The sequence below is a fragment of the Xenia sp. Carnegie-2017 genome, unplaced genomic scaffold (genome assembly GCF_021976095.1).
Source record: "Xenia sp. Carnegie-2017 unplaced genomic scaffold, XeniaSp_v1 HiC_scaffold_1, whole genome shotgun sequence".
NCBI lineage: Eukaryota > Metazoa > Cnidaria > Anthozoa > Malacalcyonacea > Xeniidae > Xenia > Xenia sp. Carnegie-2017.
The window spans coordinates 9,575,889-9,595,381 of NW_025813402.1; the positions used below are offsets into that span (position 1 = coordinate 9,575,889).

The 19,493-nt window shown below is 39.8% G+C and overlaps 3 protein-coding genes across 5 annotated transcripts; 1 reads left to right on the forward strand and 2 right to left on the reverse strand.

Moving 5' to 3' along the window:
* Positions 1–413: 413 nt before the first annotated feature.
* Positions 414–9,101, reverse strand: LOC124439120 (kinetochore protein NDC80 homolog). Its single transcript, XM_046989343.1, has 19 exons — positions 8,239–9,101; positions 8,001–8,071; positions 7,886–7,920; positions 7,735–7,821; positions 7,200–7,397; positions 7,049–7,111; positions 6,612–6,711; positions 6,498–6,524; positions 6,356–6,423; positions 5,700–5,749; positions 5,516–5,610; positions 5,092–5,135; positions 4,833–4,994; positions 4,301–4,444; positions 3,448–3,537; positions 3,255–3,347; positions 1,912–2,042; positions 1,685–1,787; positions 414–664 (listed from the first exon to the last, which is right to left on the reverse strand). The coding sequence occupies exons 1-19, from the start codon at positions 8,409–8,411 to the stop codon at positions 497–499; spliced, it is 1,902 nt and encodes a 633-aa protein (XP_046845299.1). The 5' UTR covers positions 8,412–9,101; the 3' UTR covers positions 414–496.
* Positions 9,102–9,381: 280 nt separating this feature from the next.
* LOC124439128 lies at positions 9,382–14,344 on the forward strand. Of its 3 annotated transcripts, XM_046989356.1 has the most exons (6): positions 9,382–9,401; positions 9,995–10,072; positions 11,253–11,672; positions 12,098–12,385; positions 13,361–13,642; positions 14,051–14,344. In XM_046989356.1, exons 2-6 carry the CDS (start codon positions 10,009–10,011, stop codon positions 14,137–14,139), a joined length of 1,143 nt encoding a protein of 380 aa, XP_046845312.1. In that variant the 5' UTR covers positions 9,382–9,401; positions 9,995–10,008; the 3' UTR covers positions 14,140–14,344. The 3 variants fall into 3 exon arrangements, with proteins under 3 accessions (XP_046845312.1, XP_046845318.1, XP_046845325.1); XM_046989362.1 differs by lacking the exons at positions 9,382–9,401; positions 14,051–14,344 and adding an exon at positions 13,951–14,044 and having other exon boundaries at positions 9,934–10,072; XM_046989369.1 differs by lacking the exon at positions 9,382–9,401 and having other exon boundaries at positions 9,982–10,072; positions 13,361–13,575.
* Positions 14,345–18,495: 4,151 nt separating this feature from the next.
* Positions 18,496–18,951, reverse strand: LOC124438738. Its single transcript, XM_046988941.1, has one exon. The coding sequence runs from the start codon at positions 18,949–18,951 to the stop codon at positions 18,496–18,498; it is 456 nt and encodes a 151-aa protein (XP_046844897.1).
* Between the last annotated feature and the right edge of the window lie 542 nt (positions 18,952–19,493).

Genomic DNA, 19,493 nt, shown 5'->3' on the forward strand with positions numbered 1-19,493 from the left:
TCCGAAAATAAACATATAAACAAACACAGTAAATACACCCTTTTTTCTAAAATGTTCGAGTTTTCGCACAAACCCCTCCTTCAATTAACAAGTTAGGCATTATTAGCAAGTAATGCAAAGCAGTGCATTACAACGACAACCAGTGCTCAATTTTGGGTTTATATTACTTTACAAAATTTTCGACAGAAACTAATACAAAACACGATTTTTTCAGTAGTTTTGAGGAAAATTATACCACGCTATTTAGTCGAGCAAATTTAATAGCTACCGCGCCTTAAGTGGAGCAGCTTAAGTCTTCAGCCCCCCGATATTGTGAGCCAAAATGACGCCCCCCTGCAATTGTCTCGCAAAGATCCCAATATCAATCGTCAAAGAAGAGAAGACTTTAGCGTCCTCTTCCCAGTTTTATACAATTTACAAAAAAAAAACAAGTTTGTATTTCAACAGTATTTAGTATTTACAAGAAGCGACATACGTAACATAAGACATCACTTTATTACTTATTAACTTCCTCGAGGTTAGCACTTTCTTGAACTTCTTCATGGCTATCTTCTAGAATCCTATCGATTTCTTCTTTGGAAAGAACGCAGGAAACCTCGGGAATAGCACTCCTCATTTTCACAGACCATTCCTTCGTGTTCTTTTGAACTTCTTTAACACGATTCTATGCGAGGAAAGCAAGTTCAACTCTTTTACGATTTGGCATTTCAATAAAACCACGAGTTTTTAATTCATTACTACACAACAAAATACAACGCATGCGTCGATTGGTTTGCTTAAGTTTCATTAGGGAGCTTTAGCAAAGAGTACGAAATACGTCATTTTGGCGCGAAAACATTGTTGTGACATCAACAACTCGTAGCCGTCATCAATCTGAGTACGATATCTATGATGTCTTTTAAAGAAAAGAAAGTAGGTATATTTATTTATTGTGCAAGAACTTAGTTTACAATACTATTTTTGACCTTCCAAGCTTTATTTCAGTATCTTTTTATGAACGCAGGTTTACAATAAAAACGAAAATACGACCTGCAAAACTTCCATGTATCTGGGACGCAAAGTGAATTATAAAAAGACAATAAAGTAATGCAAACATACAATCCATAAAAGGTAGAATAATGAAGATTTTTCTCTCTAAACAGTCCTATACCCTCGCTAAATCAGAATTACGAATTCATCGATATTATTATTAACAAATAGAGCCGTAGCTGCTTCTCAAAATGCGGTGTTTATCACAGTAAAAAGCTCGTTCTGTTGTTTACGGCTAAAACAATCATTTGACGACGCGACAACGACTACGAACTTCCTCGTGCCATTCCCTTACACGGTCAAACTTCGTACACGTAGTCGTACTCTTGCTAAAGCTCGCTATTAAGTTTAAGATTTTAAGTTTAAGTTGAGCAGATTAAGTTCTCATTAGTCTGTGCAAACCAATCTGTGATCAATCAATTAAACAAATTAAAGAGACTTTTGCAAATCGATCATGAATACATTAATGGGGGAGAGGAGGGTTAAAACATTTCCTTGAAATTTTGTTTGGCATTATTGTTATTTTATAAAATAAAAGATTTTTTCCATGTTTGCACAGGTTTATGCAAACCTCAGAGACGTTTGTAAAAACTCTCGAGCAGGTTCAAACACGGCAAATATCTTTTATGATAAATAGAGGTGAAAAAAACGTTACCTCTATTATAGCCTTGTGTTTCAGAACACGCTCACACCCATTACGTAAAAATGATTTTAAAGATTCTTCTTCACGCTTCAACTCTGCTTCTGTTGATTTTAATCTTTACATAATTGAGGTCACATAAAAAAAATGAAAATATCATGATTATTTGAAGTGAAATTTATGATGAAATCCCGTAACAGTCATAATGAAACATGCTCATAATTACTTTCTCCTCAAAGTACCTTTCTTTGGCATCCTCGAGTTTCTTTCTTTTTCCTGACATTTCTGTTTGATTATCCAATCTCAATCGATCTATCAGATTACGCTGATCTTCAATTCCATCGGACAAAATTTTTAATTCTTCGTCGTATTGCTGAGAAGAATCAATGATCAACATTCACGTAGAGATAAAGTTTAGAAAGTTTCGATGCACGATAAACGAGAAGTAGCCAGATTTTGCTATACAGCAAGTATTTCAGGCAGACGTTAATTTTCAAAGGTAAACAGTTGGAAAATCTTGTACCGAATTGAAAATTATACGAAAAACATTTTCCGAAAGTGGATTACTTTGGAATACGCGATCAAAAAATGTAGACAAATGGAACGCCAAAAATGTTTCAAAAACCGATCAAAGCGCCACATTCCATCGGAAGTGACGCTTGCCACATAATACTTAATGTCATTATAAACCGTGTTCGTGTGCAAGTTCATGTACACAGTGCGTACCTATTCTTTAGTTTAGATTTAACGAGTTTTCAAAACAATAAATTTGCTAAACACTCCTGCCGGCATTTATATTTTCCCGCTAAAGTTTTCGTCATTATTGAAGAGCAACGCAGACATTCAAACATCAATTTTCAACGTCAAAAACTGCAGTCGAAAAGCGAAAAATATTAAGCGATTCACTGATAAAGAACTCTTCCCGAAAAACCACTATTTAAGTTCGGATCATCTGCCTGGTAAATACCATGAATATGGCAATTTATTTTTCTTTGTTGTAGCTCAGAATTGTAAATGAACAGTAAAACGGCTATAGCTTTAGTATTGACCTAACATACGAAATACAACAACGCCTTTGGTAACTCCCACTAACTAGCGCTGTGTGCTTGAGCCGGTGTTTTGATGTTTTTCCAAACTCAAACAAAAAATACAGCAAACATGCGAAGTTATTGTTGATGAAAAAGCAAAAACTTCAAAAAAATCGAGTATTTTATGTATTAAAAATAACATGACGCCATTGTTGCATTGGTAACAAGATAGTCCAAGAATGACTATTTTTTACTATAAATCGATGGTGAGCCAGGCCGCAATATCTTCTTCATCATCAAAGACGTCAAAGCGAGTTACAGAGAAACGGTATCCTTCGAAAATTCCGGCAAATAAACTTTCTAACGGAGCCTGTTTTAACAGCAGTCGGAGCCGGATTTTGCTTGGCCGGAGCGCGAGGTGAAAACGCGGAGTTTTACACAGTAAGACCGCTAAATCAAACAAATTTTCGTTTCGTCTAACAGTTCGAGTTATCGGGGTCTACTGTATTTGTAGAAACAGACAGTTAGGAGAAACACTTCCTTACTCATAAACACACCTGTATGTTCCAGGCCAATTCTTTGTCCACGGTGGCAGTCTTATCATTCGACAATTGTATATCATATTGCTTTTCGCTTATTTGCTCCTGCACCTATGATTATTAAATGTTACGATTTTTTCATAAAATCCAGCCAACTTCATGAACAATATGAAAAATAAAGAAGCATGAACACATATATTGACAAGAATACCAAGTCAAGTTTTTCCTTAAGCTTCAATGTGTCTGCGTCGTAGCGAAACGTTTCCTCCGTAATCTGCTGCTTGAAACGCGTCAATTTGGGCTGAAAAAAAATCCATGGATGGTCATTCGCCTCTTCCTCGATGACGAAAGAACGGAAACATTTCGTAATGGCCAATGAACGGCGAGCAGATCTAGACATGAGATCGCCCGCCGTTAGCAGGCTGTTTTGGTTACCCCAAAAACCAATTTTGGTTACTCAAAAACCACAGTAACGAGTTTTACGCTAATTTTACATAGAGATTTCAGACCTCTTACCTCTAAATTTCTAATAGGTATTTAGTACCTAGATATTGTTGAAAAGAAACCAAAACCAAAATTTCATTGAAACCAATTCAAAGCAAACATACTAAGCTATAAAAACATTGCTGTAGTTCAACAACGTACATGTCTACACCACTGAATTAAATATATCAATCGTATAATTCTACTGCACGTGTAAGCCACGTGTTACCACAAAATCTCTCGCAAAAATCGCGTCAGGTTATGGCAAAGTTCCTTTGCGGTAACGCAGCGGTAATATGGGTTTTACCACAATTCCGGAAAGCCAGGTCAGCACACCGCAGTATTTAGACAACATGACACAGGAAGAAGCATGCCATTATTAGAGATGTACGTTTGCAGAAGAAACAGCTTAATTTTTTTCTTATTATTTTAACCTAATATGTAATTGATATAATCAGGTGTAGACATTCCGAAGAAGCTGGTTTGAGGACGAACTCTAATTCCAGTGCACGCAGCCTGGCTTTTGATCGCGTCAAACCGTCCACTCGCGTAAGTACAATGTAATTGCAATATTGACAAACCGTTAAATGACCTCGAACATCCAACGACAATCTACCACCGTTCAACTGCAGCTCGTAATCATTGCCACAGGCATTTTCAGCTGAGCTCGGGATCAACTTTAATTTACGACCTTTCTCGTTGTAATCTTTAATTTTTGCAAGAACCTGTCAAAAGGCAAAACGAACAGTCGTGAGACCATCACGAAACAACTCATATCAAACAGAGAAAACAAAAAGGACAAAGAATCTGTTTTAAGCCGTGTCCCAGTATGGACGGAGTGATGTTGCTGGGAGGGAGCAATAATTTTTAAAGACTAAAATGCTTGCCTCAATTAATAGATATGAAACCTGCATAATGTACACCTTCTGTCGTTCTTAACTATGACTATTTGATAGAGTTCTGCACTATTACGTTGTTAAACCTTGACTGTTTTGCAACTTTTGTTCTGGATAGAATGTGATGGGAAATCTCATGCTATAGGAGAAGGCACCTCGATATTAACCCTACATAAATTTCCCGCCAGTGGTTGTTGTCAGTAGATTTCAAATATACCTGCTCGTATCTGCGCGCATGATTCATTTCGGTCTCCCATATTTCTTGATCCAGCGTATCTCTTCTTTCATCGAGTTTTTCTAAAATTCTCCTTTGCTCGCCAGCTTTATGTTTCATGCGTTGCACATCGGCCGCACTAAGTTCTTGCTTTGCAAGCACTTTCTAAAAATTCCAACGAGAGAACGAAAACCTTCTTAATTCATACGATAAAAGCCTGCAATACAGTAAAAGATAAGATTATTGATCAACTGTGCAAGACCTCCAGCTGCTCTTTCTCTCTTGATGTTGCTGTGTACTCCAGATCTAAGATATCAAACTTCGGTCAGTCGATATATTTTGTCAGAAGAAAATAAGTACTATACCCTTAGCCTTCGCCTAATTTGCAAATGCTTTTTCATGGACTTATACATGGACGCTAATATAGCGGGAGAGGGGGAGGCAGAAGTATTGCATGGACTATATTATACGTACGTACGTACTGAAGTGATCTATAAACATTACACAAGTAAATGGGCTTATCTACGGGTCAGCGTATACGCGGTAGGGCTTTTCTGTGAGAGTGAGTTGAGTTTCACGATTGGGGTGACCTAACTGGACATACTCAGGATAGGGCTTGTACATGGGAGGGTAGTTCACCGTACGCAAGTGTAAGAGGATGCCTCAAGATACCACACTGCACTTACTGAGATCATTCAATTCTTCTTCGTTCTGAATTTTTCTTTCCTCAAGTTTGAGACGATGCTTCTCGAGATCAGTGATGTAGGTCTCGAATTTAGTCCTAAGAATCGATAACATTCCTAGTACATGTTTCCACAAATTAATACAACGTAGATGGTGGAAGCAAGATCACGGTAAATTTTCTCTTACTTGTCGAGCTCTAGTGTTCTCTTCTGTTCCACTAATGCTTCAAGCTTTGACTAGGTTAAGTATGAATATGTTAAGACTGTTAGCTACACATCTATCAACTGTGAAAAGATCGAGATATAAGGGAGGTAAGAAGGGGGAGGGTAATTTCAAAGAGAATATGAAATACAAAAGTATGTATTTATAAAATTGGAAGCGACACCAACCAAAAGGATGCATGACAAATTTCAAACACGTAGCTCACACGTAGCTCAAGATGCACCTTTAAAGGGATGAACGTGTATGGGAACATTTGTGGAAAATCCTTTAAATTAATTTTGCACAAATGAAGCTCCGTGCAAGAAAAATCACAGTACGAGTTTTGGCCGAATAATCTGAATGAAAATCGGAAAACCGAGCCATTCCTAGGATCGAGCCAAATTATGAGGTCATTAATAGAACACATGCGACAACCAAATCGCGCAATTGTTGCCAGAACTTTGTCACAGTAATTTTTCACAGTAAAGTTTTGGCTCTGAACAATTATATGAGCGATTCTCCAAAATGTTCAAACATGTACGTAAAAGAACCCAACCGTTTGCGATTATTTTGCTCACACTCACATTTAGAAACAAGCAATTTGAAGTTCTCAAAATTTCACGACACAATATCTTTCCTACCGGTTCACTTTCAAGTCTCGCCAGTTCTTCCTCCAGTAGCTTGTTTTCGTGACTCAGCTCTTCGTTTTCTGGAATATGAAAATCATATAATTGCACATTACAAAGTGACGATGCACATAATTTTTCAACAATACACATTTACCTGCAATAAGTGGAGCATTCTTGTTTCCTACATTAATAGAAACAGATACATGCATAAATTTTGTAGGTCACTACCAAAGGTTACAGGAATTGATGCAATGACAACTTCACTCACTCAGTTCTTCATATAGTGCTTCTGTGTACTCATCCAGATTATCTAAGTCTTGACCGTAAATAAACGCTTCGTACGCTTTCTCAAGGTAATCAAAATACAACTGCGGTAACAAGACAAAGGTGTACATAGTGAGACATTAACAGTGGCAGAAACATCTGCTGAATACAGAGATGGATCTGGAATGATTTAGTAGTGGTTGCTTTGGTTTAGATTAGATTTTCTGAAGATACTTTGCAGGTTTTGCCCTATCATGTGAGACTTTTACACTTCGCTTAATTGTTTGGTATATTTATACATTTCATTAGGAAATCAAGCCTCCACATCCCATATATCTATGACTGTCACAGCCATATCAAACTAGGTACATTTGAAACATATGTTATCACATGTTATAGCATTCAGACTGCAAAGACATTTTGTTAGAGATAAGAACTTACCTTGTCCTCATCATTCATGGGAAACAGACATTCGTCGATGGTGTCATTAACATTTTGAGCCAACTGAAAAAAAAAGAAGAAAAGGAAATCACGCTTTAAAATGTTTGGGCAAACTCATCAATTTGCAATTTCAGTTTGTACAAAATTCAACCTTGACAAGTTCCATAAGCCAGTGAAGTGCACCAAGGAGCACTGGCCATGTGTGAGGTGAGCCAACATTGGATAATGATGTTTTATGAATGGTGAAGGGGTAACCAAGACTCTTGAATATTTTCGGTACTTCCTCTTCCGGTTTCTTTTCTATTAGTTTTTTATACGTGTCCGTTGGACTGATATGGCTATAAAGGAACTGTAAAATACATATGGATAAGTAAATTGCAAAGTTCATAGAGATTTCAAGCTCGGTAGGTCACAAACATTGTGTGAATTATGTTATGCATTGATTACTAGAATGAAATTGGAATATTTGTCATATGATAGCAATATGAGGTTTTATATCAATGCTGCATCATATTAATGCTGTATTTGTTTTGATTGGACACTCAGAAGCTGCATATAAATACTAGTATCAATTTATTGTGAGACAGGATGTACATTTTTCCAGAAAAAATATGAATATTTTTTCTCAACTAATACACACACTGGTCACCAAAGTGAAATGATTCAACAGAGATCAACATACTAACGGAAAATACTTTCAGGAACTCTTTGCTCGTTGGAATCGTCATTGTCTTCATGGAGATTGGATGCTGGTAATCGTTGACCGAAAGAAACTGAACAGACAAAAAACAATTCAAAAAATTACTTTTACCATAATGCCAACATTTTAGCAAATACCTGCAATATGTCTTGTATTTCTTGATGCTGATAAGCTGGAAGATAAATGGCAATACAAGTAACTTAACTGATGAAAATTGCTGTTTGTTAAATCAAAGATAAAGCATAATCTCACATTTATCACTAAGTGGTCTTGAGTCTTTTATTTGCATATACGATTCACGTCCATATTGACTTGATTTTCTGCTACAATTCAAATGAAAAAAGCACATATAACTCCCATAGTATTCACAAGTAAAAGTTCCTGTAGCACCAAGAGATAGTAAGCAAACAAAACAAATAGTTATGTTAACAACGTACTAAACTGCTAATATACGTTATGGTACAAATATTTTAAATCCCATAAAGGAAACCTGCTAGCTCCAAAAGATGTTTTCGGACGCGATATGCCAGACGACCTCGCACCAGTATTAGAAAGACGACCGCCCTGACTAATCGACGATCTAGATTGCTTTTCTTTGGTCGGAATTCGGCTTCTATTGCCCTGATTTGTCGATCCAGAAGTTGTTCTCCTCATTTTATGCATTTTTTGTATGATCCACTGAAGTAAAAAGCCAGATTACAGTCCCTCACGTACCTCGATAAACAGAAATTTCAAATTTCAAAATGCCGCTCTTTTTATTTAAATAAGTTGTCGTCACCAGGCCACGACCAGGCCTTTGCTTGCTCGGAGTCTCGGACGTTGGAAGAAGTCAAGGTCAGGGCAAGGTGTCAAGTGGCAATATGGTGGCAGCAAGTGCATTGTTTTGTGTTCTTCAGTTATTGATATTCACAAGTTTCAGTTTAAACTACAGATCCAAGAAAGAAAGTATAGTTATTTTTTAATCTTGAGTGTGAGTTTACCATTTTACACACTACAATGCTATCAAACTTCACGATGTACAACACCAATTATCTTAAAGAGTAACAATCCACCGAACACCACGATGCACAACACCATCCTACAAACAACCAAACTAACATAAACCACGATGTTGAACATCATTCTACAGCCATTAAACTACCAAACACCACAAAATTTGATAACTACCACCCCTGGAAGAACACATCTCCAACATTTTTCTTTAAAATAAAGTCAAGACTCAGTAAAACAGAAAACTGGACTGAGAAGGCCGAAGCCCAATGTTTACAAGACGTTCAGAAAACATACACATGGCCATGTTTTTCCTATAGCAATTATATCAACAATAGCAACCTCATGAATATTTTAGAAGTGACGAGTCAAATTTTGTAATTAAATTGGATGGTAAGCCGCACGAACACACTTTTTTTCTTTTTAGAATAACCTCAAATTAACTTATACCAAAATTTAAAAAAATCTTAATACAGGAAACGAAACATAGTTTCGAAGACAAGCGACAAAGTAGAAACCTCCCTATTTCTTCCTTTTAAATTAACGAGTGCAGTAATACTGAGCTGTATGTCTTTATTCTTAACGCAGATAGTAAAAATCATGATGACAAAAATACTGATTTCGGTTAGAATGGATCATGAATGAAGGAAGAACAATAATTGGGTGAGCTCGTATTCATATATGCTTGAAATGCCGTACCACAGACACCCCTCCACCAATTATCGATCATCCTATACACCCATGGAATGGAGAACTCTCTCTTTTCACTGGGAGTAAAGATATTATACATGCATGAAAAACACTCCGTGAGCTTACAATGTCAACAATTTATTTCGAAAGTGAACGTGTGTGTGTAGTTCAAACATTGACCACATAGAAAACTAAGATCTTCACTTTTATTTTTACAACTTGATTGAGGCATTCCAAAAACCTGATGGTTGTATCATGTTTTGAACATTTTTTATCCTTGAAACTTCTCTAAGAATCAATTAAGTGAAGTGCCAAGAAAAGCGATGATGAAAAAGAACGTTCAATGTCTACCCTAGCAGGAGTTCTTATAAATTCATCAGCGTTCATGCATGATATTGATTGTTGCGGCTTTCTGCGAGATATTTGAGGTTCTAGACCCAGCTGCAGCAGTTATAATTTGATAATTATAAATATTACTTCTCTAAGAGGCACGGTTTGCGGCTTTCAATGAAACCATCGCAATGTATTATTACATGGAACAAACTTTCTCATCTCGTTTCCAAAAGAAAAGACAAGCAAGATGAAGAAGACACTGAGTTTCGTGAGTTTGACGTATTTAATGGCCATTCAAGGCTATTATCAAGGTGCACATATCTTTTTCACTGATATTCGCGATTGCTAATAAATTTTACATTGCCATGCATGGCCCTAGCGTGGCTCTACTTTTTTATCTTAATTTGTTGGTAAAACGCTCTTTATTCTGCTATATTGCTGCTGATCTCATTTCTGGATAAAAAATTCATCGATCTTTACAGCCGGAATGATTTTTTCAGAGAGAAAAAGTTACGACAATACATTTCACGCCATTTCATAGCTTTTTGTCTTCTGTATCGGTAATGTTAACTATAGGTCTCTAATGCTTGCAATGACAAATATAGCAAAATAAAGAAGCCAAGCGAAAATAAATCCTAAATAAGTGCGTATTTTATTTAGAGGAAAGATAGCTTTTTCAGATATTCATATACTCCTAGGAAGGGATGCCCGATTTAAGAAATGATATATACTGAAATTAGCGCGCTTGATACAGTAAACTGGAAAGACAAAAACATAAAATGTTTAACAGAAATTCGTTATCCTTGACCGAGTATATTCTGTTTTAGCTGCAAGAGATTTTTCCGTTTTTGAAATATTCTCTGATATTGCATGCTAAGTCAATTGCATTTAATGGCTTTCAAAATGTGACCAAAATTCAACTAGATGATATCCATTCCTTTTCTCTATGCACCCTAGAGTTTTTTTTTTTGAAGTTTCTACATAAATTGCTAGCTGCAGGCGGTGGGCTTGTGGTCGTAATTCTATAAAAAGTCTTAAGGATTCAATGTCAGTGATAAATGCCAACTGGCACGTGTACTAATGAAAGTTGGCAATGAAAAACTCGAAAGTGCTTGGAAGTTTTGATTCTACTGCTTTTATCATATTGTCGAATGTATAATGCTGAAACAAGTTCGAAAGCTTTCCATTGATAAAACAAAGTTTTTTACTCGGATTTGTAGCTATTTTCTGCATCAGCATCAACGCTTGTTGATCTATAAATACGCCAATTGAAGATCATTCTACATGCTTAATGACAGCATATCCTTTGTATGTGGCATATTCGATGGACTTCGTAAATAGCACATTTATGCAAGCACTTACTGCGTGCGTGTGCCCTTGAAAGAAAGTTTTTCAAAAACGTCAGATAATACAAAATCATCATGCTTGTAATAGTTCACTAGAAAGTATACCAAAATGCTTATCCAGTTTCTTCAAAACTTTTCAACAAAGGTAAAGTTGACGCTGAAGTGCCCAAAATAACTGTGTATAAATCGCCTCCGAAATCAATACAAGCTTTGACTGGAACGGACGTCGTATTTGAGTGGAATTTTCGAATTTCTCAAGTCCAAAAAACACTCAAAGCAATTTCGTGGTACAAGATCATCGCGCGAAATAACTGGCGGAATGAGCGAAAACTTATACAGCGATTTCTCGACAAAACGACTTCCAAAACATGCATTCATCCCAGGTTATCTTCAGAACATAAACAGCGTATAAGGTGTATGTTTTCTAAGAGTAACCAAATGTGGACTACGCATTGTCGTCTGAGAAGTACGATGATGTCGGATGGAGCTGAATACGGTTTGTCTGTCGAGTTTAATGACAGCAAAATATTGAAGGGATTTAATACGTCGTTCCTGGCTCTTGTGGGTATGTTCGAAAAAAAACATTTCTCTGTTTCTCACAAGTTCCAAAAAAAGATACGACTTTCTATCCGGTGGAAAAAAAACAACTTTCAAGCTTTCAAAAACGGTGCTCGTTGCAAGTGAGGAGCTGTTGTAGCTTGAGACTGCGAAGCCTGTTCAAAATTGCGTGTAGAAAAATAGCACAAGGACTTACCCTATACAATGTGGGACGCTCAATTTTACCCAAAAAAATTCTTGTCCGTGGAAAAAGGGAAAAAATGTAACCCATCCACCCCTCTCCAAAACATTATTTTTTCCCCACAGTCCCTATGATGTACTGTTTGTTTCGAAAGTTGTTCGCACATGAAAGTCGATTTTCATTTTCACACCCAGAAAATATTACAAAAAGTTAACTGTATTTAATGACTCTCCGACGACGTAAATTTATAGATTTGAAACTAGATACGAAGAAATCTGATCACGAAGTAAAGTCTCTTGTGAACAAAACGGTTGTCCTCACTTGCGCGTTTGAAAGAGAAAGAGTTATCGCAACGCATTACGAATGGACGGCATTTGGTGGAACGAAAGATCTAACAAACAAACGCAGCTTGTCATACGGAGGAAAAAAGACCTCCTACACATTTATACCAACCTCGGCGAGAGATTTTGGACAGTACGAGTGCACCATACGGACAGATAACACCAAAATCCAACACGAAATTATCTTGAAGCAATTGCGTAAGTTATCAGGAGCGTATCTCAGGCAGGGAAAGTGGGTATTCGCCCTCCCCCTTATGAAAATTTGTAATCGACAGCCCTATAAGCTTCTTTTGCGATCTCCCCCCCCCCAACTTTTTTCCATAAATCTTGCCTACCCCCTTGTTTATGATAAATGAGTTTTGAAAGCTATTTTTCAGTTATATAATTTAGTCTGCTTTCATGTTCAGTGACTCCTTCCTGTTGTAAATTTGCAGGTTTTGTACTTTACAGCTACCTAGGAAATATCTTGAGTTAGCGCATGTGTTGTGCGTTTTGTTTTCATTCAACTTTCATGAACAGCGGATGACTTTTCGTTTATCAGCCATACTAAAGCACCTTACTTGTGCATATATGTAGTATAATAACTAAATGCATTATTTTGCATCTTGTTCAGACTATTGCCTCTACAGGGTGGCTCAGAAAAATTGCTCATCTTTGAAATCACCCGACATTAGCATGATTTGGGAATTATTCATTTCCATGGAATTAAATTGTGCGTAAACGCATTTGAAATGCATTTTATGCATGGATTTACAATGGACAATAGACGCACTTCATATGTATAATTTATTTCAATTGCATTTACAAGTCTTTGAAGATCAAGGCAAATTATGAACGTCTGCTGATTTCAAAGATGAGCAGTTTTTTGAGGCTCCTTCATATTCAACAAGAGCAGTATCTGCAGTTGCATGCAAGATGAAACGTGATAGAGCATTTTAAGCATCACTTACAATTTGTCATTTATTGCTACTAAAAGTGGAAAAGGAAACTACTTTTAAAAAACCTTTATTGATTATTTTCTAATGAAATATTAGTAACACGGGAATTATTTTCCTGCAAGAAGAACAGTTAATTTTTCTCATGTAATGTACAGATAATCCGCAGATCAAATTTCAGGCTAGCCCACTATGGCAAGACGTTTGGTTTTTAAATATAATATTCATTCTTTGATAGATTATCCCGGACCTCCACAAGGTATGCGACTACAAAAAACAAATGGAGGCAGATCATTCCAACTTTTTTGGAATCCTCCTAAATTCGATGGCGGGACGAGGATAATTGGCTACGATGTTATCGTTACTCCCGAAAAGCAAATTTTTACATCACAGTCTACAGAGCATTTGTCGGTTGGAGTTAAAGTTCGCGATCACGGAAACTATACAATACAAGTATGTTCTTTGAACGAAGTAGGGAGAAACCAAACCTCGTGCTCAAGTCCACATAAAATAACGATAGGTCTGTATGTATTTTGTACGCAAGTATATAGCCAATTGAACGTAATGTGTCAATTCTTCTAAATTTGCTTTGGTGTGCAAAGTATTTGGTGTGCAAAGACAAACGCCTGAAGCTTATCTGTTTCGACCTACTATAGTGCCTACACTGCATGAAGGTAGCTGAGACAAAAATTTAACATTTTTGAAAATCAAAGATTGTTCAATTATATTGGGAGGAGAAAAACTCGATTAAACAATCATGCAAGTGTAATTTGCCAGATAAATACCGTTGTTTGGTTACGATGTTTTTATGTTTTTTGTAATTCGTAGGGTTGGGTAACTTGTGTTACGTAAAAAATAATTGATTATGGAAAATATTTGAATGTCTCAAATGAAGGTGTGTTGAAATCCGAAGCAAAACGTTTTTTAGACCAGCTAAAAGGAGCTCAGGAGAAGACAATACACAAATCTGTTGTTATGATGCCACTCGCGATTTTTTTGATGGTTTCTTTGTGTTGAAGATCATAGGAACGATGTCAGAAAAATCACAGCGGATTATGACTGTGCTTCTATACCAGCAAAGCGAACGTTGGAACAGCGATAGATAAGTTCATTCTTCTCCTCTTTTGTTTCTCGATATCAGTTGTGCATATTTATTTGTAACACCTAGGGAAGTCATGATGTGTTTGATTATATTAAAATACAATAATACGATGTCCATATACAATTTCTAAAGACGATTCTGATACTCCCACAGTCAAATAATTTTTTGTTGTTAATTTCTGTGTATTTGGTGGGTAAGACCAACACTTGGGTTTTGCGTATTCCTCTTTTAACTTTAAATTTGAAGGAAAAGAAAGTAAGTAAATTTTGATTCTCCTGCGAAATGACTATTATTTGAATGTCGTCTCCCATGAAATGATGACTTTTTTGAATGTGGTCTTCTATGAAACGACAACTTTTTTTAAATGTTGTCCCCTATGAAATGACAACTTTTTTTAAACGTCTTCTCCTATGAATGGACAACTTTTTTTTAACGTTGTCTCCTATGAAATGATGACTTTTTTCAACGTTGTCTCCTGTAAAAGGACGACTTTTTCAAATATCCTCTGTCATGAAGTGACGCTTATTTAAATGTCGTCGTCTCCCATGTAGACCAAGCGCAGAATCAAACTATTTGATGTAATCGGGCATTTTTTAGTAAAAGTTGGCAACAGTTGATTTCCTGTGTAATTTGACTTGCTTAATGCGAATATGCCTGTTGCCAGAACTAAATTTTGCGTTTTTCATAGGGAAAACGATGTCACAACTTAGTTATGAAAATGACGTCATAATGAAATTATACTGCCCAACAAAGCATTATTTAAGTGAAAAAATGTCGGTTTTGTTGTTTTGAGTAGCAACACAGATAGCTTAATTCTAATATTATTGTAATAAACTAACAAAAGAATACCATTTGATATTGGATACACCTTATCTTACTCAGAAGCATTTAGTATGAAAATCCGTGTATGTTCTTCCTTCGTGAATAGCCTCTTCAGAAACAAAAATCCAATACTTCCTTGTTTCCTTATTTGATTCTTTCTGTTTCAAGTCATCCCACAGTCTCATGCTGCGTGGCTCAAGATAATGTTAGGTTGTAATAAATCAATAAGGTTGTGTGTTCTGGCCGCTGGAATAAATTATGATAATGTAACCATATATGCAAACTTTTTTTCAGATCTTTTCGCATTAGCTTAGCACTCCCCTGTTGTGAAATTTGCAACTATATATAGCAGGTGGGAGGGTCTAAGTTTAGCATACCAGATCTAGCAAAAAAATACATGTATGGCTTTGTACAGTCAGTGGTGTGACTACAATGTTACGTGAAATTCAAATTACTTTTAAAAGAAATCAATAGGGCACAACTGAAAATATTAATATAAACCCCACCCCAATTAATGTTCTAGTTACGCCTCTGTGTACAGGTGTAGATTACTGTGTGGATGCCATGATCTAAATTTCTTGCATGCTTTTAGTTTATGAAGGCAAGCAAACGTTGTAGCAACCAAACAGATTTCAACAATGCTGAAGAAATTTTCGTCATGCTCAGAAAATGTGCGCATGCTCTGACACTGCCTCTTTATGCCTATTGTTCACTCGAGTTTATGGAAGTCCGTCGCGAAGCGAGGATGACTTCAGTGGCGCCTCATATGTGAGCGTAGCCCGAAGTCCGATGCGCAGATTCTTCCACACACCGGGCAGGCTACGGCAGCAGCAGGGTTTGCTCTCCTGTCCTTCCTGGCCTGGCGTTTGGCATCAAGTTGCTCAAGTCGACGGTCCTCGAAGGCATTGACCCCGTACAGTGTAGACTGCCTCCAGGCAGTACGGTTGGCAGCCAGTCCTTCCCAACCATCGACGGGGATGTTGCAGGCCCTAAGGGACTGCTTCAAGGAGTCTTTGTAGCGCTTGATCTGGCCTCCCTGCTTTCTTGTGCCGCTGGCCAGTTCAGAACAGAAGAGCTGCTTGGGAAGACGGCTGTCTTCCATACGCATCACGCGGCCTGACCATCTCAACTGGGACTGCATGATCAAGGCCTCGATTCCAGGCAGGGAGGCATAGCGAAGGACCTCTTGGTTGGTCACACGGTCCTCCCAGTGGATACCCAGGAGTCTGCACAAACAGCGGAGATGAAACTGGTCCAGTTTTTTGATGTGGCGGCGATAGCAGGTCCACGTTTCACAGCAGTATAGGAGCGATGTCAGTACCACAGCTCTGTAGACTGCGACTTTCGTTTTCTGCGTGATGCCCTTCTCGTGCCACACTCTTGTCCAAAGGCGTCGAAAGGCGCTGCTAGCCTTTGCCAGTCGACAGGAAATTTCCCTGTCCAGGGTCCCAGACGAGGAGAGGCAACTACCTAGGTAGGTGAAGTCCTCCACATTCTTCAGCTGGGCACCGTCAATCTCAATGACTGGTTCTGGCTTGCTAGCACCAGGGGCTGCTTGGTACATGACCTCAGTCTTCTTGATGCTGATTGTTAGACCAAAGGCTTTAGCAGCGGTCGAGAAACAATCTGCCAGGCATTGCAAGTCTTCTTCAGAATGGGCGCCAAGCGCACAGTCGTCAGCAAAGGAAGTCGCGGACCAGGGCTTCACGCACTTTGGTCTTGGCCTTCTGACGACGTAGATCGAAAAAACGTCCATCTGTCCTGTATCTGATCCTGATGCCGGCGCTGGTTTGGGTTAGTGCAGCTGACAGCATCTCGGCGAACAGCAGGCTGAAGAGTGTGGGAGCCAGGACGCAGCCCTGCTTGACTCCGTTGGTGACAGGGAAGGGCTCGGAGACATCCCCATTTTCGACCACCCTGGCCATCATGCCATCATGGAAGGACTGAACGGCTCTGACGAACTTGGGGGGGCAGCCTAGTTTAGACAGGATGGGCCAGAGGCCGGGTCTGCTGACGGTGTCGAAGGCCTTGGTCAGGTCAATGAAGAGCAGGTAGAGGTCTTGATTCTGCTCGATGCACTTTTCCTGCAGTTGCTTGACTGCAAACACCATGTCCACTGTACCTCTATCCTGCCTGAAGCCACACTGGCTCTCTGAGACCACGCTGTCCACTAGGTGTTCGGTAATCCTGTTCAGCAGGACACCTGCCAGGATTTTCCCTGCAATGCTGAGGAGGGAGATGCCTCTGTGATTGTCGCAAGCAGCCTTCTCGCCCTTGTTTTATACAGGTGTATGATGTTGGCGTCTTTGAAGTCTTGAGGCAGCTCTCTTCTCCCAAAGTTTTGAAACAAACTGTCAACAATAGCCTCACCTCCCACCTTGTAGATTTCAGGAGGGATTCCGTCTGGCCCTGGAGCTTTACCAGTCTGAAGCTGACTGATGGCCTTCAGTGTCTCCTCTCTTTGGTATCTCATCGAGGGTGGGAATCAGAGGTCGCTGTGGCAGGTCTTGGAGTGTCTGCTTGTCAATGGAGGATGGTCTGTTTAGTAGCTGGCTGAAGTGGGCTGTCCAACGCTCAAGGATAAGCGCCTTGTCTGTTAGCAGGGTCCCATCAGCCGCTCGAACTGGGGTCATGGTGCTGGGAGAAGGTCCATAAACTGACTTCAGGCCTCTGAAGAAAAGTTTCGTCGCGTGTTGATCGGCATAGCTCTGGAGTTCTTCTGCTTTTGCCTCCCACCAAGCATCCTTCATCTGTCTGATCTTGACCTGGGCCTCACTTCTCAGCTTCTTGAAGTGTTCGTGCTTAGGCACTGAGGCCCTTGTCACTCAGCCAGGCTGCATGGGCTGCTCTTTTCCTTGCCTGGAGGTCGAGAATCTTCTGGTTGTTGTCGTCAAACCAGTCTTGATGCTTTTTCTTGTGGTGCCCAAGGACCGTTTCGGCAGTGCTGTAGACTGTGTCTCTCAATATTGCCCACTCTGAGTCGGGACTGCCTTCAGCATGTGCTGCCTGTTGCAGGTTCTGAGAAAGGGCGTCACTGAGAGCTTGTTGAACTTGCGGGCTGTTCAGCTTGTTCACATCAAGCTTTTTCTTCACGATGCTGGGTTGTTTCCTGTGCTTGTCTGCAATCCTGAAGGATGCTTTGCAACGCAGCATAACATGATCTGACCAGCAGTCTGCTCCTCTCATTACTCGGGTTACCAGGATGTCACTGATGTCGCGGCGTCTCGTGATGACGAAGTCAATCAGGTGCCAATGTTTAGAGCGGGGGTGCATCCAGGTGGCTTTGTGGGTCTCTGGCTGTTCGAAGAGCGTGTTGGTGATGGTCAGCTCTTCCTCGGAGCACAGAGTCAGCAGAAGGAGTCCGTTAGAGTTCACCTTTCCCATGCCGTGGGGACCCATTGCGGATGGCCATGCAGTGTTGTCTCTCCCAACGCGGGCGTTGAAGTCGCCTAACAGGAGTACCTTGTCATCTCCCGGACTTGCGTGGAGGTGTCGCTGAGAAGCTGGTAGAAAGCTTCCTTCTCCTCATCAGCATACATCATCGTTGGGGCGTAGGCGCTGATGACTGTCAGGTGGGTGTTGCCAGCCAGCGGGATGCGCAGGGTCATGAGTCTATCGCTGATTCCCTTCGGGAGTGTTTCAAGCTTGCTGACAAGAGCTGTACGGATGGCAAAGCCCACGCCAGCCTCTCTAGGCTCGTCCTTCCCCTTGCCGCTCCAGTAAAACGTGTATCCAGCACCAACTTCTGTTAGGTCACCTGTTTCCGCAAATCTGGTCTCGCTCAAGGCAGCGATGTAGATGTTATATCGCGACAGTTCGTGGCCAACAATTGCTGTCATGCGTTCTGGTCTCTTGCTGTTCTTGGTGTCCATCAAAGTTCTTACATTCCATGCTGCAAACTGCATAGTTTTTCATGCTTTTCTGCCGGAGTTTTGTTTGTTGTTTTGGTTTCGACCACGTGATTGGATGCCCAGCCAGCTGCGGTATGCTGGCAAGGAGTGAGGAGGCAAGCTTTGTTTGGGTCACCTTTTCTAGACCCCTCTCCCAAGGGGGGAGCAGTGATATCCCTAAATTGGGCTGCTCCGTCACCAAGGTTGCTACCGGACTCCGCCCTTGCCTCAGTGGGAGAAGGACGACCGAATATACGCCTTGGCCACCTGAGTGCAGGTTTGTGGCTATCAGCTCCCAGCACCATCCTGTGCCTGCCACCGTCACCACTTGCCCATCGCCCCAGGGCTTCGTTTCAGTGTATGGGGTGTGGCGTACTGATTCCTGAGCATGTAGTATGGAAGTCCTGCGCTGCCCAAACTCCAAGACTCCCCTCTCAGCCTAGACGATGTAGTCCAAAGGAACACATAGATTTCCGTCATCAATGTAGTCCGGATTTCTGTCAGGTTTACTCCTTAGGCTTTTCTTCTCCCGAAGATGCCCTCAAGGCAGTGGGAAC